The 23,444-nt window shown below is 43.2% G+C and overlaps 1 protein-coding gene across 1 annotated transcript in view; it reads left to right on the top strand.

Annotated features, from left to right (window-relative positions):
• The window catches only part of AATF (apoptosis antagonizing transcription factor), a 144,095-nt gene that overhangs the window by 59,446 nt on the left and 61,205 nt on the right, over window positions 1-23,444 (top strand). The window contains exons 5-8 of the mRNA XM_077295312.1: window positions 8,304-8,418; window positions 10,270-10,462; window positions 10,540-10,707; window positions 11,444-11,527. Coding sequence (XP_077151427.1) covers window positions 8,304-8,418; window positions 10,270-10,462; window positions 10,540-10,707; window positions 11,444-11,527 — 560 coding nt within the window. The remainder of the gene's footprint in view (window positions 1-8,303; window positions 8,419-10,269; window positions 10,463-10,539; window positions 10,708-11,443; window positions 11,528-23,444) is intronic.

Genomic DNA, 23,444 nt, shown 5'->3' with positions numbered 1-23,444 from the left:
CTCCCAGCCAGGACCTGTGTAGTTGGCGGACAGTGTGTGCGCTGGGAGGAGTCACAAGTCTGCAGTCACACACACTGTCTTGCAGACTTGCCCTTCTAGACTGGACAACCCCTTTTAATATTTATTATGTTTAACATCACAAATGACAAGCAACTTCAAATCAACATCTTCTAGACTTTCTTACCCTGGAGGTGCAGACGTTTCTGCCAAGTATTTTTCTGAATTCTCGAGTAGACTCGAGTAGTAAATGTAATGAGGTCAGAAGGTCTAATAACGCACATTTGATTGGAGTTTATATTTTCCCTGCTGGTAGATTATGCTAGCACTATATTAGCAAAAATATAATAATATTAAATAAAAAGCAAGCTTCTCCATTTACAACAGTCAGCTGCTCCATGAACCATGCCTTACGTTTTATTACATGGAATTAGGAGAGCCATATATGTAACAAGAATAACATTTGAAGGAGAGTTATCACAGTTTCTGCTCATGTGTTCATAGAACTTCAGTCGTGCGTGCAGTGAAGGGCAGCTAAACTATAATCCATCATGTCTACATCCCGAAATTCTGACAGCAGTCTTCTTCATAAGAAAGACAGTATGCAAGGTATAAACTGCAATTAACTACAAAGCCACACACAAGCAATTCAGATGTGCTGCTAAAAGAACATAAGGGAAAAAGAAGCAAAACAAGTCAGCTGTACACCAGCCGCATTTTAGAGAAAGTGAAAGAAATTGGCCTACTCATTTTAAGTAAATTAACTGCAGAAAATTAACGGAAAAAGGTCTGTTCTATGACAAAACCAGGTACGTTGTGTAACAGCTTAGCCCCTGTGTCTTATTAAAGGTCCATCGTTTAAGTGATTGTTTACACCGGCAGGCGAAAGTAAACGATGCACACTGAGCAATCTATAGTAGATTGCGCAGTGTCCGTAGGCTCGGAGGTCTCAGCAGTGCCAGCCCTCTTTACTGCCAAGAGCGATAATCTTTTGTGCTGCACGTAAGTTTCCTCAGATGAACAAGCATTTTGCTCTTTCATTGGTTGATTGGCACCAATCATGATCGCTTTTAACACGTGTTCACAATTATCATGCAATGTAAATGCCACTTAAAGGGGTACTCTCAAGTTGTCTCTTGAGCAGCTCAGAGCTATGCAGTCTTAGTCTCCTTACTTGCTGGTTTCTAGCAGAGCAGTCACTTCTTATGTGGTAGCTCTGATGAATAGTAGAACTGTAGTATTAGTAGTTCAGGTTCTGGTGTGAAACATCCAGCTGTCAGTGGGTGCTCTGGAGTTTAGATGGCTATCACTGTATTTACTTATTGAGAAAACAGGGTATTTAATCAAACGCACAACTCCAGACAGCCAGAGCAGAGAGCGGTGATTAGCAGACCAGCTCTGAAAGCTGCAGGGCTTGTGATTTTATTACTGCATCTATTTAGAACCTGAGAAGGTGGATTAGGGAGGTAAGCAGATAATGATATACAGAAATTAGTACACTGGAGAAGGGTGGCCGGTATGTTAGGAGTTAACCTCTCTTGGAATGTAACTGCTGGCATCATCTGTCAGGGTCTGCAGGCCAGGCTCTATGGAAACCAGCTTTACACTACGAACGATAAAAAATGTTAGTTTTGTAAGTTTGCAATTTACTTGCTTTTTCTAACTAATTAAAGCAATCTACGAATTAGAGAATATCCCATGAACTTTGGGGATCAGCCTGCTGCAAGAGATTGTTCTGATGAGCAAGGGTACTCCGAATGAGTAGGTCCTGCTACAATGCAGCTGCAGTCAGGCAAATATACGTGGGGGGAGGGGGGAACATGGAGTTTGTTAATCACCTACATGCAACTTTTTTATTTTTTTATTTTACGGGAATGTGTCCAGCAAAGTGTCATAAGTTTCCATGCTGGAGAAAATAATATAAGTAAATGAAAGTTAGCTTCCTGAGCTGTGTCCTAATAAACCTTTCCCACTGTTTATATAGGGAGCGTGGACCGTGTTGTATGGTAGGTCAGTGATCGTGTACAGTGCAGCCAGATGAAATGAATCCCTGACTAAATGACATGCACACGCTCTCATTTGTGGAACATTTCTATCATTTAAGCTTCCGTGTCCAATGCACTCCTACCATTTTATGTATTTTAAGGAATATAAAGGCTTAAATGTTAAAAGCTTATTGTTATTCAGAGTTTATAATCTCCGTCGTGCTTTAATAATTTTTTTCTTATGCCTGGATTGGCCGCAACTTGCACAATAATCACTCTCACAGCTTTGTAATCAATGCCCATAGTAATAGGATTCCTCTGGCCACTGGCAATTAATAAATTTGTGTCTTTTCTTTAAAAAAAAAAAAAAAAAACTAGCAAAGTCGGATCTGAAATACGACTGACTGGCTTTCCTCATTTGCATATTTATTGCAGTGGAAAAATTCTTACCGAATGATTGATGTCAGCCCTGCCTCTTGAATTCCAAGCAGCACATTATTATGAAATGAAAAATGCCGGCCCTAGAGTTGATTAAAGTTGAAGACGGTGGAATCTGTGTTTTTTAAGATTGTGGGAGAATTAAAGGCATATTTTAATGGATGTTGACAAGAAGAGAGCCAACAAAAGCAACGCTATGGATTTGCCTGAAAAGATTTAATCAGATGTTTCTTGGGGGATTAATTGCCGGGGATGACCAGTGCAATTGGTAGTCTTTGTGGAGGTAAATGATTATTGTTCTTGAGATAAGAAATAGACATCGAAAGTGCAGCGAGACAGACATTTTATACAGGACAATATCAGTGAAAAGGTGCCGGGATCCTTCATTGCAATAACCGACTTCTAAAATTCAGTCCATTCCTATACGGGTCCAAGTCTGCACATGTACACAAGCACTATATACAGAAACGTAGAAATGGCTAAGATTCTGCTGACTGTATTTTTGCTAGCCCTCTGCACCACCTTAGAATATATAAATATGGAGGCATAACAATAAAAGGATCTTCTGTATTCCCAAGTGTTTCTTCCTGCCTAAGGATATGTTCACACGTTGAGATTTTGCTGCGTTTTTTTTTTAATTAAAATTTTAAGCTGCATGTAAGTGCAAAAAGCAGCAAAAAACGCAAGTATCCATTTCTGCTGTGTTTTTGGTGCGGAAAACTCAGGAAGTTGCATCATGTGTTGTTTTGGGGGGCACTAAATTTTATCAGCATGCACAAGAGACTAATGTGCCTGATAAAAGTGCAACAAAACCTGCTTTTGTAAGCAATTTCTTTACTACCAAGAGAGCAGGTTTTTCCTGCAGAAAAAAAACGCAACATGTGAACATAGCCTTAGAGGGTATGTGAGCATAACCTGGTGAGTGACCGTCAGCTGTGCCCATCTGCATGATCTCCTTAAAGCCTCATTCAGATGTCTGTTATGTCTTGAATATAGAATTAAAGAACGAAGGCAGCACACCAATTAGATTTATTGGAAAATTTGTGATTTAATAGCCCATAGTGGCAGAGACATTTCGGTTCAAAAAGTGAGAACCTTTCCCAAGATTTTTCTTGTACGTAAAAAACACATGGTGGTCACCTGACATTGTCATATTACACCTGCTGACATTTTGCAGCCGCTGATTTTCACTATTCTCGTAGGGCGGACATGCGCTCATCTCCATGGTGACTATCTAGAATATCTGGCCTTTATAGAGTTGTTATCAAGTTGTCTCTTGAGCAGCTCGCAACTCTGTAGTCTTCTCACTTCCTCATTTCTGGTGGGTGGGCATTCCTCTGTGAGAGACCGCTCTGATAAGTAATAGCTGTAGTGTTAGGCTACTTTCACACTTGCGTTTTTCAGCTTCCGTCACAATCCGTTGATTTTTGAGAATGCAGGATCCTGCATTTTCCCATAGACTTTTATTAGCGACGGATTGTGATGGATGGCCATCCGTTTCATCCGTCGTGCACTGGAACCGCCGTAAAATAGCGGTCCGTCTTGCGGAGAAAACGTTCATAGGAACATTTTTTTCTGCACGTCGGAAAATAGGTCAGCGACGCATCCTGTGCTGCCCGTCGACGGCTATGATGGAAGCCTATGGACGCAGGATCCGTTCTCTCTCCCTCTCTCTTTCTCTTTCTTTCTCTCGTCCCCGGACATATGATTCCCGGCAATTTCTTTTCACGATTTTCGTAACGTACGTCGACACTTCATTTTACTGCACAACGACGTACAGCAGACGACGCAAGTGTGAAAGAAGCCTTAGTAGAACTGTAAAGCTAAGCACAAGTTCTGCTCTAACACATTCAACAATTAGCATCTGATCTCCAGTGTACACTGCTGTCTCTCTATTTGCAATATAGAAATAACAATGCATTTAAACAACCTCAAGGCTCAGGAAAGTAAGTGTCATGATGCTTTGTCTTGGGGGATTGAGTCTCCAGGACTGATAATAACAGTTTGTCTGGAGCTGAGAGGAAGGGTTAAGGAGATGAACTGCTTACTGTGGTATAGAAATCAATGGGCAGAAGGAAACTAAATGGTATAATAGGAGTTAATGCCTATATTGTGATGTAGCGTCTGCACACACTCAGTCAGGGAAAGGACAGTCACCTGTGGCGCAGTTCTGTGGAAACCAGCTGTACATTATGAAAGATAAAAGCTCTCATTGCAGGAGAATGACAGTAGATAAAAAAAGCAAGTGAACTTCAAACTTATTTTATTTCTAGTTAACTAAAGCAATGTAATAACTTGAGAATATCTCTTTAAAGGGAACCTGTCACCCCCAAAATGGCTGGTGAGGTAAGCTCACCGGCATCAGGGGCTTATCTACAGCATTCTGTAATGCTGTAGATAAGCCCCCGATGTTACCTGAAAGAGGAGAAAAAGACGTTGGGTTATACTCACCCAGGGGCGGTCCCGGTGCGGTCAGGTCGGATGGGTGTCTCCGGTCCGCTCCGGTGCCTCCCATCTTCATTCCATGACGTCCTCTTCGGGTCTTTACGCCGCTGCTCCGGCGCAGGCGTACTTTGTCTGCCCTGTTGAGGGCAGAGCAAAGTACTGCAGTGCGCAGGCGCCGGGCCTCTCTGACCTTTCCGGCGCCTGCGCACTGCAGTACTTTGCTCTGCCCTGAACAGGGCAGACAAAGTACACCTGCGCCGGAGCCGCGGCGTAAAGACCCCTGGGTGAGTATAACCTAACGTCTTTTTCTCCTCTTTCAGGTAACATCGGGGGCTTATCTACAGCATTACAGAATGCTGTAGATAAGCCCCTGATGCCGGTGATGCCAGCCATTTTGGGGGTGACAGGTTCCCTTTAATAGAAGTTTTTGTGTTGGATATGAAAATGAATTGTTGGCACAGTTGGCTTATCAGAAAGTGAAATGGTCCTATTGCTACCATTCATCATCATGACACCTGTTATTGTTGATGATAATTTTAGGTGTAGTAGACAGACCGTTTTTAAATGTGTGTACTAATAGTCTAAGTAGTAATGAGGTGATTTATTATTTTTTAATATTGAGATCAGAAGCAGAGTGTTATACTTCGTAGGCAGCTAGTAAAAGGTCTTGTTTTAAAAGGGTTTTCCGGTTAAAAAAAAAAATCCTGTACTGTAGCGGTTTTAAAACAAACTTGCTCTCCCCAGGTCCATTGCAGGTTTTCTGGAGCTGCTTTTGGTATCATTTGTCTGCAGAGCTGGCATCTCTACAGCTTTTCTGCCAATCTGTGGTCTCCATGGCTCGTTCCGTCAACTCTGGCATAGGCTCTGATCTCAGCTATTGACTGCAGTGCTGTCAGTGTGACTTCAACACTGCAGACAATAAAAGACCCTGCGAGCAGCCAAGGGAGAGGGGTATCCTAATACTTGAAAACCCAATTAGCCGTGAGCTTAGTACTTTATTACATACTTGAATAGGTTGAAAATTCACAGTTTTGAAACGCATTAGCTTGCTCAAGAACCCTAAAACTTTAGTTTTCAACCACTTAAAGAGGGAGGTTGTCCACTACTGGGACAAACCCTTCTTGATCTAAATGTTTGGCCCCCATAAAAAAACAGCCTATAGTCGCCTCTCGTGCCGTTGCCATTCCAGCAATGTCGGCACTTGCGGTCTCGTGGCGCCGGTGGTGGTTTTGTGACATCAGCACCCAATCAGTGCTGGCGTCACTGTCCCCCCCATCGGACAAATAGACATTATTTTTTTTTAAATTGAATAATAAAGCAAAAATATTGTCATATTGTCAAAACTCTCCAAAACACATATGTGAATCTTCCATGCATCTTTTGAGCTTTCCCATTGACTTGTAACGAGATTTTTTTTTCTCTAGCAAGATGGTGCAGTAAGGCGCCATTTTTAAACTAATTTTTTTTTTTATAATGATAAAAATAATTGACTGCACTTTACACATGCGATCAGACTGCAGCTCCGGTGCCTGCCTGCTGCAGGTATTTTTTTTCCCCAAGAGCTATGTACAGCTCTGGCAAAAATTAAGAGACCATTGCAAAATGTTCAGTTTGTCAGATTTTTCTCTTTATAGGTTTTTTTTTTTTTTTTTTTAGTAAAATGTAAATTATTGTTTGATTCTATAAACTACTGACAACATGTCTCCGAAGTTCCAAGCAATAAATTTAGCATTTATTTTCTGAAAATGAGAAATGGTCAACATAACAAAAAAAAAATGCATTGCTTGCAGACCTCAAATAATATATATATATATATATATATATATATATATATATATATATATATATATATATATATATATATATATATATAAAAAAGTTCATAATCATTAAAAAACAACAATACTAATGTTTTAAAGGGAACCTGTCACCCCCAAAATGGAAGATGAGCTAAGCCCACCGGCATCAGGGGCTTATCTACAGCATTCTGTAATGCTGTAGATAAGCCCCTGATGTATCCTGAAAGATGAGAAAAAGAGGTTAGATTATACTCACCCAGGGGCGGTCCCTGTTCTGTTCAGGTCCGACGGGAGTTGCAGTCCGGTCCGGGCCCTCCCATCTTCATAGGATGACGTCCTCTTCTTGTCTGCACGCTCCAGCACAGGTGTACTTTGTCTGCCCTATTGAGGGCAGAGCAAAGTACTGCAGTGCGCAGACGCTGGGCCTCTCTGCCCTTTCCCGGCGCAGTACTTTGCTCAACAGGGCAGACAAAGTACGCTGGAGCTGCAGCGTGAAGACAAGAAGAGGACGTCATCCTATGAAGATGGGAGGCCCCGGACCGGACTGCAACTCCCATCGGACCCGAACAGAACCGGGACCGCCCCTGGGTGAGTATAATCTAACCTCTCTTTTTTTTTTTTTTTTTTTTTTTTTATCCTTTCAGGTTACATCGGGGGCTTATCTACAGCATTCCAGAATGCTGTAGATAAGCCCCTGATGCTGGTGGGCTTAGCTCATCTTCCATTTTGGGGGTGACAGGTTCCCTTTAACTCAGGAAGAGTTCAGAAATCAATATTTTGTGGAATAACCATGATTTTTAATCACATCTTTCATGCGTCTTGGCATGCTTTCCACCAGTCTTTCACACTGCTTTTGGGTGACTTTATGCCACTCCTGGTACAAAAATGTAAGCCGTTCTTTGTTTGATGGCTTGTGACTATCCATCTTCCTCTTGATTACAATCCAGAGGTTTTCAATGGAGTTCAGGTCTGGAGATTGGGATGACCATGACAGGGATTTGATGTGGCAGTCCTTCATCCACACCTTGATTGACCTAGCTGTGTGGCATGGCCCATTGTCCTGCTGGAAAAAACAGTCCTCAGAGTTGGGGAGCATTGGCTGAGCAGAAGGAATCAACTGTTTTTCCAGGATAACATTGTATGCGGCTTGATTCATACGTCCTTCGCAAAGAACAACCTTCTCAATTCCAGCTGAAGCATCCCCAGATCATCACCCAACCTCCACCAAATTTCACAATGGGTGCAAGACACTGTGGCTTGTATGCCTCTCCAGGTCTACGTCTAACTATTAGACGACCAGGTGTTGATCTCGGGATGCTTCAGCAAGGCTGGAATTGGACAGTATTCAGTATGTAAAATAGGGGGCAGGTCATAGTGACCTGCTTAGGGCTGGTTATCCAGGGAATTTAGTCATACATATGTGAAAGCTGCTGGGTTAGAGGGAATGGGGGAACCTGACAGGTTCCCCTTAACTGAGGTCAAGGAGTGGATGAGAAGTTTGGTAATGTTTTCCCTCGTGTTCATATATAATGTTAAGGCAGCCTTTCATTTTTTTTCTGCTATTTCGTCACATCTTTTTAGGAGTTTCAGCTAGTATTGGTGTTTTTACATATTTTGGTGTATTTTGTTTGTTTTTTAGGCTACAAAGCTCTGAAGGAATTAATGAGATCTCTGGCCCAGTTGCAAGATGAACTTCTTTTCCAGTTTCCAGAATCCCGTAACCTCATAAATGGAAAGCCATGCAAAGCAGATAGGTATAGAAAGCTTTTTCATAGTGTGAACAAATTTCTTTCCAGTTTTACAGCATGTTGTATGGTAAAGTGAATGGTGTCATTCTAAACTAAAACTCATCCCATATTAAAAGGAAAACAAAAAAGGCCTCATCCCGCTATGAAAAAGTTGGTTATAGGATGTTTTGCCCCCCAGCAGTTCCCCCTCCAGGTACATCCTGTTCATGAAGCCAAGTTGAGTCGCCCGCCAGGGCAGTGGGGTACTCGGTACCGGGTCCGGTACTTGGAGGGGATGTCATGATGGCTGTGACCCGGTCCGTGGCCCTGGGCGCCCAAGTAAAGGGAAATGTCTTTAAAGGGGAGATTAAGAATAAAGTTTGTTCATGATGCCACCTATGGTATTTGGTCAGTAGGGACTGACGCTGCTTAAAAAGGTCCTCTGGGGTGATGGTATGGCGGCTGGATGGTATAACTTCCCACAGATGAAGTAAATGTACCCGGGGACGAACTGCTGGGGGCAAAACATCCAAATCCCGAAAAAGGTATAGCTCTCGGAAGAAAGAGAACAAAATAGAAAAGCAAAAGTTAAAATTGGCTGCAGTCAAGGGGTTAATGTAGAGATTTACATATATCCATAAAGAGCATCATTGCTTCTACCAACAGCTTCCTGGAGAGTAAATTTCTCTACAAACTGAATATATTTTATACTGATCATGCAGCTTATAATGATTATTTTACCAAGTTCCGCTTGTTTTTTTTCTGCATTTTTTTTAGTAGTAAATTAAAGTCTGCGCCCTTTGAAGTGATAGCTGACATCCCGTCACTGGTGATCAGCCGCTGTATTTGGGAGAACAATGCAACATGCTTTTTTTGTGTGCAATTTGTAGATATTACATGCATTTTTGTTCTACTATGTATGCCATTCTTTTTCTGTGTCTGCAATTTAAAGGGAACATGTCACTCCCAAAATCGAAGGTGAGCTAAGCCCACCCGCATCAGGGGCTTATCTACAGGATTCTGTAATGCTGTAGATAAGCCCCCAATGTATCCTGAAAGATGAGAAATAAAGGTTATATTATACTCACCCAGGGGCGGTCCTGCTGCGGGTCTGGTCCGATGGGCGTCGCGGTCCAGGCCTCCCATCTTCATAGGATGACGTCCTCTTGCCTTCACCCTGCGGCTCCGGCACAGGCGTACTTTGCCCTGTTGAGAGCAGAGCAAAGCACTGCAGTGTGCGCGTGCCAGGAAAGGTCAGAGAGGCCCGGCGCCTGCGCACTGCAGTACTTTGCTCTGCCCTCAACAGGGCAGACAAAGTACACTGGAGCCGCAGCGTGAAGACAAGAGGACGTCATCCTATGAAGATGGGAGGCCCCGGACCGCGACACCCATTGGATCGGACCGCCCCCCCAGGTGAGTATCATCTACCTTCTTTTTCTCATCTTTTAGGATACATCGGGGGCTTATCTACAGCATTACAGAATGCTGTAGATAAGCCCCTGATGCCGGTGGGCTTAGCTCACCTTCGATTTTGGGGGTGACAGGTTCCCTTTAAAGATTTCTAAAGGCTGTCCGAAAGCGCTAACCTGCCCGCCTAGAGAGAGTGCCACTATGGGCTAAAGCCTGGAGACCCTACACGCTACCCCATAGCTAGACAACTGCTACCATGCAGCCCACCTCCCAAATGTTTACCTAGTTTTTTGAATAAGCAGGTAATTTCCCAATCTCTCTAAAAAAAATAAAATAAAATAAATAAATAAAAATTAAAAAAAAAAGAGCCAATTTCAGAATTCGACAATTTTTTATCAGAGCTACTTGATTATAACCGGCAAATGAAAAGGCATAATGTGATGTGTACCTTATATTTACCCTCTTCAGCGATGAAGAAATCCCAAGTGATGATGAGGAAGATTTGGAGATGGAAATAAATGCCCGCCCTCCTAAGCGAAAGTTGGAAGTTAAAGATTACCCAGAATTCATGGCAAAACGCTTTTCAGATTTTCAAGCATACAGAAATAGCACTTTACAGAAATGGCATGACAAGACAAAGCTAAGTGGCAAAATAAACAAGGTAGGCATGGTTTTCCATCAGAACGTCTCCATCCTATACACAACGCCGATGTTCTAATTTGTATCTGTTGTTTTAAGGGCTTTACTGGTTCTGAACGTTCCATACTGATGCAAGTGGAGCAGATTATGATGGACAAGGAGAGACTACTGAGGCGCACCCAGACCAAACGCTCCCTATACAGGATTTTAGGAAAATCTCGCCAGGATTCAGCAGCTGAACAGGAGCGCGTACCGGATGAAACAATGGTACCAATATTATATTTGCTTATTGCCTAAAACCATGTTCACACAGATTTTTTTATTTTTTTATTTCTCCAATATTTGAATCACTGTAAGCACTTGTAAAGAGCGATATGAATTCTAAGCTGTTTTCTTTTGATAACATTTTGCAGATGCATTTTTGAGCTTTTGTATGTTCTTTGTAGGCTTTTATATCTTCATACAGAGTTTAAATTAACATCTGGCTGCAGTAAGTTTAGTACCCCAAAAAAGTTTTTAAAAAATGCTGTAAAAAAAATGGCTTTTTCAGAATATGAACCAAGCCTCAGATGTTTTATTTTACGGTGATTGTCCGGGCCGTGCATAAATCTAGTGAGGCAGTCTAATATACATAGCATTGTGTAACATACTCACTGTTAAGATTCTTCTCTGTTTCACACTCCCAATGGTCATCATGTGACTACTTCCTTTTCCGCTTCTTTCTGTTCAGACCATTAACAGAAAGCGGTCAGCTTGTGATCACATGAGCCTATATGTGACGAGTGCAAGTTGGTGCGAAACAAAGCAGAATCTTAACAGTGAACATGTTAAACACTGTTTAAACTCAGCATTTTAGACTTCATTCCTGGTTAAATACATGGCTCAGACAGCCCCAGTAAAGTGAATCTATCCTGAGAAAATTACTTGGACAAGAATTATTTTAGAAATATTTAGGTATAATTGTATTTTTATTCAATTGATGTCCGATGCTTTTCTTTTACAGGAAGTCCAGACAGAAGGGAAGTCTAATTCTCAACTGAAAGAATTTGATGAAGAGATTTTTGATGATGATGATTTCTATCACCAGGTGAGAATTAATCTACGTCACCTGTAAGTGATTTAGAATTTTTAGACCTGCCTATTTGTGATGGCGGACTGCTTCCCCCAGAGGTCAGAGCCGCAAACGGCATCTCGATGTAAATCTGACATTCTTCAGAGATAGCGTTATAGGCCTGCAGCAAGGATTAGAATGGTGGAGGAGTAAATACACTTAATGTCTAAAGGTACCTGCACACTAAGCGACTTTGCAGCGAGAACGACGACGATCCGTGACGTTGCAGCGTCCTGGATAGCGATCTCGTTGTGTTTGACACGCAGCAGCGATCTGGATCCCGCTGTGATATCGCTAGTCGGAGCTAGAAGTCCAGAACTTTATTTCATCGCTTGATCACCCGCTGTCATCGGCGTGTGTGACGCCGATACAGCGATGTGCTCACTTGTAACCAGGGTAAACATCGGGTTACTAAGTGCAGGGCCGCGCTTAGTAACCCGATATTTACCCTGGTTACCCGGGTGCTACAGGGGGACTTCGGCATCGTTGAAGACAGTTTCAACGATGCCGAAGTCGTTCCCCTGATCGTTGGTCGCTGAAGAGAGCTGTCTGTGTGACAGCTCCCCAGCGACCTAAACAGCGATGCTGGAGCGATCGGCTCGTTGTCTATATCGCTGCAGCGTCGCTGAGTGTGACGGTACCTTAAACCTTCCAGGAATAATTGGTGGCACCGTTATGTCATGGCTGTTTTGAGCTTGAACCTATTGAATGTCAACTTACTGACTCAACTGAGATTGAGACAATTATTTATCTTTACTACATAAGATACACTTTGTTTTCTTAAATGCATGTGAATTGGAGCTAAGAATAATTTTGTAATTAAGTTTCTTTAACCTCTTTCTGACCTCGGACGGGATAGTATGTCCGAGTTCAGATACCGCGCTTTGATGCAGGGCTCCGCGGTGAGCCCGCATCAAAGCCGGGACATGTCAGCTGTTTTGTACAGCTGACATGTGCCCGCAATAGCGGCGGGTGGAATCGCGATTCACCCGCCGCTATTAACTAGTTAAATGCCGCTGTCAAACGCAGACAGCGGCATTTAACCGGCGCTTCTGCCCGGGCGGCCAAAAATGAGCGCATCGCTGACCCCCGTCACATGATCGGGGGTGAGCGATGCTTCTGCATTGTAACCGTAGAGGTCCTTGAGACCTCTATGGTTACTGATCGCCGGCAGCTGTGAGCGCCACCCAAAAAAATCAAACCTACACATATTTGGTATCACCGCGTTCAGAATCACCCGATCTATCAATAAAAAAAAAAGCATTAACCTGATCGCTAAACGGTGTAGCGAGAAAAAAATTCTAAACGCCAGAATTACGTTTTTTTGGTCACCGCGACATTGCATTAAAATGCAGTAACGGGCGATCAAAAGAACGTATCTGTACCGAAATGGTATCATTAAAAACGCCAGTTCGGCACGCAATAAATAAGCCCTCAACCGACCCCAGATCATGAAAAATGAAGACGCTAAGAGTATCGGAAAATGGCGCAATTTTTTTTTTTTTTTTTTTTTTAGCAAAGTTTGGAATTTTTTTTCACCACTTAGATAAAAAAAATAGCCTAGTCATGTTAGGTGTCTATGAACTCGTACTGACCTGGAGAATCATAATGACAGGTCAGTTTTAGCATTTAGTTAACCTAGCAAAAAAGCCAAACAAAAAACAAGTGTGGGACTGCACTTTTTTTGCAATTTCACCGCACTTGGAATTTTTTTTCCCCGTTTTCTAGTACACGACATGGTAAAACCAATGATGTCGTTCAAAAGTACAACTTGTCCCGCAAAAAATAAGCCCTCACATGGCCAAATTGACAGAAAAATAAAAAAGTTATGGCTCTGGGAAGGAGGGGAGCAAAAAACGAACACGGAAAAATGGAAAATCCCAAGGTCATGAAGGGGTTAAATTCTTTGCGCCATTTTCATCCTGTATTAGACGTCTATTGCTGGCTTCAGAATGAGTTATCGGGGTTGGCCTCATTGTCTGTATTAAGAAAAAAAAACCTCTAAGTCTACGTTCACATTTGCGGTCTGCGCCGCAGCGTCGGGCGCCGCAGCGTCGCCGCATGCGTCATGCGCCCCTATATTTAACATGGGGGCGCATGGACATGCGTCGCACTTGCGTTTTGCGCCGCATGCGTCCCTGCGGCGCCCGCGTCCGGGCACAGAGGACGCAGCAAGTTGCATTTTTGCTGCGTCCAAAATCAATGAAAAAAAAGGACGCATGCGGCGCAAAACGCAGCGTTGTGCATGCGTTTTGCTGCGTTTTTGTTTGCGTTGTGCGTTGCGGCGCACAACGCAAATGTGAACGTAGCCTAAGTAAGAGACACAAAGGTGATCCCCTGATGCTTACAATGTTAACTGTCACAGGAAGTGGTTCTAACTTTATACTCTGTTGCCTTACACTGAGTACTAAAAGACCGCAGAATGTCTTTCATCACGGTACTGCATATGGCTAGAAGAAAGGTACTTTTGAAGATTTTTAATTTGGAACCCCATTTTCTTCCATACATTTGAAAAACAAACTTTGATCTGTGAGGCTAAATTTACACTTGCTGTGATGCCTGTGCGAGGAGAGCATCCAGCTTATATATTAAAGGCATCCATAAGCCTATATTGCAGTATACCTTTTTCAGCTGTAAAGAGTAGTATGTTCCTCTGTTACAGTCAGAGGCATCTCGTACTAACACATGGACTTGCATATATATGTTTTAGTTTTTGCTCATGAGAACTTTTGGATGACATTTGTCAGTGTCTATACAGTGGAAACGTAGGTGGCATTCACCCTTCCAATTTACACAGCTATGTGTATAGCCTTTAACAAAAGAGGTTACAGGTTTTATACTACTGAGTTAGCCTGAAGTGTTCGTGAATGTCAGCATTTGCTTCAGACTCCACAGCACTGGTCACTACTGAGCATGTGCATAAAGTGCAGCACAGATTCATCTCAACTAAAAGCGAAGATCCTTAGATTAGTAACAGAACAGACATTTATAGGACATTTCATAACTTTCCCAAATTCTTCAGAAAAATTTACAGCACGTGCTGCATTGTACTACTGTACCCAGTTAAATATTTTTGGAGTCAGTCGGTCCATTTTATACCGACTCCACTAAAGTGGACACTGAGTCCAACCTCAATACTCTGACTCCGACTCCACACCTGCGCGCAATCTGTTACATGGCCTGTCACTGTATACACACCTTTTCTGAAAGGACACAGAGACTGCAACACCATTAAGCAAGAGACACCATTAACCAAACACCATGAAGACCAAGGAGATCTACAAACAAGTCAGGAACAAAGTTGTTGAGTACAAGTCAGAGTTGAGTTATTTAAAAGAAAAATATAAAAATATCCCAATCTCTGATGATCCTTCAAAGCACCATGAAGTCCATTATCCTCAAGAACATGGTACACAACAAACCTGCAAAGAGAGGGCCGTCTACCAAAACTCTCAGCCCGGGCAAGGGGGCATTAATCAGAGAGGCAGCACAGAGAACAAAGGGTAACTCTGAAGGAGTTGCAGAGTTCCTGAGCAGAGACTGGAGTATCTTTCCATACCAATGTTATACAGTGCCTTGCGAAAGTATTCGATCCCCTGGAACTTTTCAACCTTTTCCCACATACCGTGCTTCAAACATAAAGATACCAAATGTACATTTTTGGTGAAGAATCAACAACAAGTGGAACACAATTGTGAAGTAGAACAAAATTTATTGGTTATTTTACATTTTTGTGGAAATTCAATAACTGAAAAGTGGGGCGTGCAATATCGTTCTGCCCCTTTACTTTCAGTGCAGCAAACTCACTCCAGAAGTTCATTGTGGATCTCTGAATGATCCAATGTTGTCCTAAATGCCTAATGATGATAAATATAATCCACCTGTGTGTAATCAAGTCTCCGTATAAATGCACTGTAACGAATGGAAACGGAGGCACAGATGTAGAAGTTCACATTCGTATTTATTGAGCTTAGATGTGGAACCACTAGACCACGGTACGGGGGGCTCCGAAGTGGGCGTTACTGCGTGAGCCCCAAACACCCATAGTAAGTCCCCTCGAACAGGGACAGAGTGGAATGTCTGGAGGACATGGCTGCTACCTCCAGTTAGACCCCGTACTCTCAGCAGCTGTCCCAGTGGAACAGACGGAACAGCAGGGTTAGCGGATACTGCAGAGCTCGCCGGAAGGTACCAGATGCATGAATAGTGGCTGGTACCGGGAGTACTGGCGAAGTCCGGAAGAGTAGCTGGCAGACTGGCGGGACTAGACGGGTCCAGCGTAGACAGTGCGGATGCAGTCCAGATTAACTGGATAACAGGTTGCAGAGGCTCTGTGGAGACACAGTGTAAGCAGAGTACTAGGCAGATATCTCAGAAACAGAGACGCATGTTAACAGGAACCGGAAATAAGCAACAGTGGATACTTGTTGCTCCGGCGCCCTCCCTAAGGTGGAGGAGCTAGAAATAGTAACCAGCCATACGCTATTGGTTAGTGGCAACTTTTGGAAAATGCACACTGTCTCTTTAACCCCTTCATGACCCAGCCTATTTTGACCTTAATGACCTGGCCGTTTTTTGCAATTCTGACCAGTGTCCCTTTATGAGGTAATAACTCAGGAACGCTTCAACGGATCCTAGCGGTTCTGAGATTTTCTTCATGACATATTGGGCTTCATGTTAGTGGTATATTTAGGTCGATAATTTTTGCGTTTCTTTGTGAAAAAAATGGAAATTTGGCGAAAATTTTGCAATTTTCAAATTTTGAATTTTTATTCTGTTAAACCAGAGAGTTATGTGACACAAAATAGTTAATAAATAACATTACCCACATGTCTACTTTACATCAGCACAATTTTGGAAACAAAATTTTTTTTTGCTAGGAAGTTATAAGGGTTAAAATTTGACCAGCGATTTTCTCATTTTTACAATGAAATTTACAAAACCATTTTTTTAAGGACCACCTCACATTTGAAGTCAGTTTGAGGGGTCTATATGGCTGAAAATACCCAAAAGTGACACCATTCTAAAAACTGCACCCCTCAAGGTACTCAAAACCACATTCAAGAAGTTTATTAACCCTTCAGGTGCTTCACAGCAGCAGAAGCAACATGGAAGGAAAAAATGAACATTTAACTTTTTAGTCACAAAAATGATCTTTTAGCAACAATTTTTTTATTTTCCCAAGGGTAAAAAGAGAAACTGGACCCCAAAAGTTATTGTACAATTTGTCCTGAGTACGCCGATACCCCATATGTGGGGGGAACCACTGTTTGGGCGCACGACAGGGCTCGGAAGGGAAGGAGCGCCATTTGACTTTTTCAATGAAAAAGTGGCTCCAAACTTTAGCGGACACCATGTCGCGTTTGGAGAGCCCCTGCGTGCCTAAACATTGGAGCTCCCCCCACAAGTGACCCCATTTTGGAAACTAGACCCCCCAAGGAGCTTATCTAGATGCATAGTGAGCAGTTTGAACCCCCAAGTGCTTCACAAATTGATCCGTAAAAATGAAAAAGTACTTTTTTTTCACAAAAAATTTTTTATCCTCAATTTTTTCATTTTCACATGGGCAACAAGATAAAGTGGATCCTAAAATGTGTTGGGCAATTGCTCCTGAGTACACCGATACCTCACATGTGGGGGTAAACCACTGTTTGGGCACACGGCAGGGCTCGGAAGGGAAGGAGCGCCATTTGACTTTTTGAATGATTGAATGAAAAATTTGCTCCAACCGTTAGCGGACACCATGTCGCGTTTGGAGAGCCCCTGGGTGCCGAAACTTTGGAGCTCCCCCACATGTGACCCCATTTTGGAAACTAGACCTCCCATGGAACTAATCTAGATGTGCGGTGACCACTTTAAACCCCCAAGTGCTTCACAGAAGTTTATAACGCAGAGCTGTGAAAATAAAAAATCATTTTTCTTTCCTCAAAAATTATTTTTTAGCCCGCAATTTTTTATTTTAACGAGTAACAGGAGAAATTGGACCCCAATAATTGTTGCCCAGTTTGTCCTGAGTATGCTGGTACCCCATATGTGGGGGTAAACCACTGTTTGGGCGCATGTCGGAGCTCAGAAGGGAGGGAGCACCATTTGACTTTTTGAATGCAAGATTGGCTGGAATCAATGGTGGCGCCATGTTGCGTTTGGAGGCCCCTGATGTGCCTAAAAAGTGGAAACCCCTCAATTCTAACTCCAACACTAACCCCAACACACCCCTTACCCTAATCCCAACTCTAGCCATAACCGTAATCACAACACAAACCTAACCCTAGTCCCACCCCTAACCCTAGTCCCAACCCTAACCCTAATCCCAACCCTAACCACAATCCTAACCCCAACACACCCATAACCCTAACCACAAGCCTAATCTTAACCCTATTTACAACCCTAGCCCTAATTCAAACCCTAACTCTAATTCCAACCCTAACCCTAAGGCTATGTGCACGGGGGGGGGGGGGGGGGGTGCGATCAGAGCACGGGGGGAGTGGACAGGGGGACGGGGGAGCGGACAGGCGGACGGAGGAGAGCGGAGCACAGGACGGAGGACTGGGGAGAAGATCGGTGGTGGTGGTGGTGGTGGTGGTGGGGGGGGGCAGATCAGAGTTTCCAGCCATGGCCGCTGATATTGCAGCATCGGCCATGGCTGGATTGTAATATTTCACCAGTTTTCATAGGTGAAATATTACAAATCGCTCTGATTGGCTGTTGAAAGTGAAACAGCCAATCAGAGAGCGATCGTAGCCATGGGGGGTGAAGCCACCCCCCCCCCCCCCTGGGCTGAAGTACCACTCCCCCTGTCCCTGCAGATCGGGTGAAATTGGAGTTAACCCTTTCACCCGGCCTGCAGGGACGCGATCATTCTGTGACACAGCATATGCGTCACAGGTCGGATTGGCACCGACTTTCATGATGCATACGCTGTGTCACAGGTCGGGAAGGGGTTAAGAGACCGGGAGCGAGTGCGCGTGCGACCTAAGAACCCTGCCTGGGAACCTGCTGGCCGCACGCCAGGAAGCAGGAGAGGAAGGAGGGACAGGAGCAGCATTAAGACAGAGTGGAGCTGGCACAGATCGGAGTCCTGACAGGGACCCCTAGGAGGTACAGGAAACGGACCGGGTGTAACATGCACCTGCTGTGTGATAGTCTCAGGGTTCTGTTTGAAGCACAGTGAGCATCATGAAGACCAAGGAACACAAAAGGCAGGTCCTTGATACTGTTGTGGAGAAGTTTAAAGCCGGATTGGGATACAAAATGATTTCCAAAACTTTAAACATCCGAAGGAGCACTGTGCAAGCGATCATATTGAAATGAAAGGAGTATCATACCACTGCAAATCTACCAAGACCCGGCCATCCCTCTAAACTTTTATCTCAAACAAGAAGACTGATCAGAGATGCAGCCAAGAGGCCCATGATCACTCTGGATGAACTGCAGAGAACTACAGCTGAGGTGGGACAGTCAGTCCATAGAACAACAATCAGTCGTACACTGCACAAATCTGGCCTTTATGGAAGAGTGGCAAGAAGAAAGCCATTTCTCAAAGATATCCATAAAAAGTGTTGTTTACAGTTTGCAATAACCCACCTGAGAGACACACCAAACATGTGGAAGAAGGTGCCCTGGCCAGATGAAACAAAAATCGAACTTTTTGGCAACAATGCCAAACGATATTGGCGTAAAGGCAACACAGCTCATCACCCTGAACACACCATTCCCATTGACAAACATGGTGGTGGCAGCATCATGGTTTGGGCCTGCTTTTCTTCAGCAGGGACAGGGAAGATGGTTAAAATTGATGGGAAGATGAATGGAGCCAAATACAGGATCATTCTTGAAGAAAACCTGTTGGAGTCTGCAAAAGACCTGAGACTGGGACGGAGATTTGTCTTCCAACAAGACAATGATCCCAAACATAAAGCAAAATCTACAATGGAATGGTTCACAAATAAATGTATCCAGGTGTTAGAATGGCCAAGTCAAAGTCCAGACCTCAATCCAATCGAGAATCTGTGGAAAGAGCTGAAAACTGCTGTTCACAAACGATCTCCATCAAACCTCACTGAGCTCGAGCTGTTTGCCAAGGAAGAATGGGCAAGAATTTCAGTCTCTCGATGTACAAAACTGAAAGAGACATACCCCAAGCGACTTGCAGCTGTAATCGCAGCAAAAGGTGGCGCAACAAAGTATTAGGTTAAAGGGGCCAAATAATATTGCACGCCCCACTTTTCAGTTTTTGATTTTCCACAAAAATGTAAAATAACCAATAAATTTCATTCAACTTCACAATTGTGTTCCACTTGTTGTTGATTCTTCACCAAAAAATTACGTTTGGTATCTTTGTTTGAAGCATGATATGTGGGAAAAGGTTGAAAAGTTCCAGGGGGCTGAATACTTTCGCCAGGCACTGTATTGTCCTATTTGTTATTTGCTTCACAGAAAAAAAAAAAGAAAACCAAATGTTCACCGTTGTAGTCATGTTCTTTTACATGAACTGATGCAAAAACAAAAAAATTCCAGGCTGTGTGGTATTAAAACACGAAAAATGACAAGGTGGTGAATACTTTTGCAAGCCTCTGTAGCACCAAAGAGGTACACTTTTAGCACTCTTGCACAGGGTGACACCGCTCACCTAGGCTTTCCCTCTTCAATGTTGTGCGTTCATTTAGAGCAGAAAGGAACAAACCCATTCCATTTTAGATTTACTGTACAAAAAAGATGAAATAAAAATAACACCCACACAAGCCACAATGGTATATAAGAAAAAGGATAAAGAAACCTCTTAGTGTTGGATTGGTGAAACATTCTTGGATTGGTGAAACATTCTGTGGAGGAGAACAACTGAAATTTGATCAGATCTACAGTACTGGTTGCATTTCTTGGGGCTGAGCATTTGTATGTTTGGATGAGAGATTTTAAAGGGTCCCAACCAGACCCCTCTCCCATCCTCCTGGTAAGGGTCGAGGATGTTGGCTAATTATATGCAATGAAACAGGGTTGCAGAATATAATTTTAATTTGTCAAATTTTCCCATAGTTGCCTCCTAATGGAATAATATGACCGGTGTGTTTTGAAGCATATTTTTACCATCCTACATACAATTATGGTTGCCCAAGGCTAAAAATCCCAGCGCTTTAAACCACTGAAACTGTTATCTTTCCCAATTGCGGATATATCCTTTTTTTTTTTTTTTAATCAGATACATTTTTATTAACAGAATTCAAATTAACAGACAAATTCAGTTTTGTCAAGATAGACATGTGTACATATTTCATGTTACTCCCTTACCCCTCCCTCCCCCTTATTATGTATATGAGCAGCAAAAGAACAATAATATACATTAATATGGCATTCTGTTCGGATCAGACCCTCTCCATCCAAGGTTTCCACAGTGTTTGAAAGGTTTTCCCCCCTTTTCTTTTTTCATAGGTACTCTTGTCCATGTTAACAATAAGATCAGACTGTCTATAAAATTCTCGCAGCGTCGGCGGTTCTTCACATAAAATAATCTGGCCATTGATAGCTTGTGACAATTGTGCACCCGGATCTCCTCCACATAACCAAAAATACATACCACAGAGTCCCTTTCAATTTTACAGCCATATATTCTCTCAATTGACGCACCCACTTCTAACCAATATGAGTTCTGCTTTGGACATTGCCATAACGTGTAGGATCCCTGCCCCTTCAGCCTGACACCTAGGGCATTCAAAGGTCAGTCTCAATTCGGCTCTATACTGCCTATCTGGAGTTCTATATACCCTATGGAGCACATATATTTGCGAGAGTCTACCCGGCTCACTTAATGATAATTGGGGGATATACTCCTTGATTTCTTCCCATTTATCCTCTATCCCTCACAACTCTTCCTCCCATTTCTCTTTTGCTTTAATCGGGTATCTGTTTCAAGGGAACCTGTCGCCCCCAAAATCGAAGCTGAGCTAAGCCCACCAGCATCAGGGGCTTATCTACTTCATTCTGTAATGCTGTAGATAAGCCCCTGATGTATCCTGAAAGATGAGAAAAAGAGGTTAGATTATACTCACCCGCCCCGGAAAGGTCAGAGAGGCCCGGCGCCTGCGCACTGCAGTACTTTGCTCTGCCCTCAACAGGGCAGACAAAGTATGCCTGCGCCTGAGCCGCAGTGTGAAGACAAGAAGAGGACGTCATCCTATGAAGATAGGAGGCCCCAGACTGGACCGCGACGCCCATCGGGCCAGAACCGGACCGGGACCACCCCTGGGTGAGTATTATCTAATCTCTTTTTCTCATCTTTCAGGATACATCGGCTGGTGGGCTTAGCTCATCTTCGATTTTGGGGGTGACAGGTTCCCTTTAGAAAGGTATAAAACAAATCTTTGTAAATATCTCAAACCACCCCTTTTGTTCCCCCATTCGCGCAATCATAGTCCACCAGAATATCTTTATGAATCTCCATATTAACGGTTTTACTCTGTTATATAGGCATGCCTCAGCTGTCTATATTGAAACCTACAGACCTCCGGTAACCCATAGTGCCAGTATTTTCCAATTTTTGAATTCCCCCATTTTAATAAACTCTGGCAATATTTCGTTTTGCCATATTGGAGAAAAAAATGTCAGATGTTCCACTCCCCTAGTCTTTTTAATTGCCTCCCATACCTTTTGTATTCGTGTCAAAGTGGTATAAACTATTCCAAACTTCCTAAAACTACCTGCCTCCAAACCCTGAACTAATGGATCCCTTCCCAACAGCTGAAGAAGAATCCTTTGTACTGAACCTATACCATTTGCTTCCCTCCAGCCTTTCATCTGTTGACCCTGTGCTGCTAAAAAATAGATCCAAGGGTTCAGAAGCGCCAGTCCCCCTCTGTCCTTGGGCCTCTGCAGCATTTCCAACCTAATTCTTGGCTGTTTTTCCCCCCAACCAGATCTCTAAATATAGAATTGATGGTGCGAAACCATCTTTGGGGCAACTATATGGGGATATTGTGCAACACGTACAGTAATTGGGGCATGAGAATCATTTTAATCAGGTTTATTCTTTCCACCACTGAGAGATGTAATATACAGCACGCCCTTATTTTACTTCTAAATCTACCCAGCAATGGAATTAAATTCAGGTCCACATAACTCGAGAGGGGAAGTGCCACCTGGATACCCAAATATTTAAACTGTCAAACCACTGCCAACTTACTACCCTCCCCCGTTATCAGGAGATCATTGCACCTTCCATTCACCACCAGAATATTAGATTTCTCCCAGTTAATTTCAAGGCCTGATACAGTCCCAAATGTCCTAAGGATGTCCATCGCTCCCAGCAATGACTCCCGAGAGTCCTCCAAGAAAAGTAACACGTCATCTACATATAGAGCTATTTTCTCTTATACTAAGCCATATCTAAACCCCCCGATTGAGGCCGCATTTCTAATTGTCTGCACCAGGGGCTCCACTGCCAGCACAAAGAGTAGCGGAGACAGTGGACACCAATGCCGGGTCCCCCTATAAAGATCAAAACTTCCAGACAATTGTCAATTAACACTAACCTTAGCAGTCGGGGATGTATACAGTAGTCGCACCCACGATATGTCGTCCCAAATCCAAAACCTCTTAATACCGCCCAACGATAATGCCATTCACACTATCAAACGCTTTACGTACATCAGCGATACCACAAACCTACTACCCTCGTTATCCGACGGCAGCTGCAAGTGCAAAAAAAGTCTGCATAAATTTATCGCTGTAGATTTATATGGCATAAAACCAGATTGATCAGGATGGACCAGGTCCTGGAATTACACTCGCCAAGCGGTTAGCCATTACCTTAGCCAAAATCTTAACATCTGCCGTCAGCAGCGAGATAGGCCTATAAGATTCCGCCAACTCCAGGTCTTTACCTTCCTTCGGAATAACCACC

This window comes from Ranitomeya variabilis, chromosome 3 (genome assembly GCF_051348905.1).
Source record: "Ranitomeya variabilis isolate aRanVar5 chromosome 3, aRanVar5.hap1, whole genome shotgun sequence".
Classification (NCBI taxonomy): domain Eukaryota; kingdom Metazoa; phylum Chordata; class Amphibia; order Anura; family Dendrobatidae; genus Ranitomeya; species Ranitomeya variabilis.
Note: the sequence above shows the minus strand (reverse complement) of the source record. Positions and strands in the feature narration are given on the sequence as shown.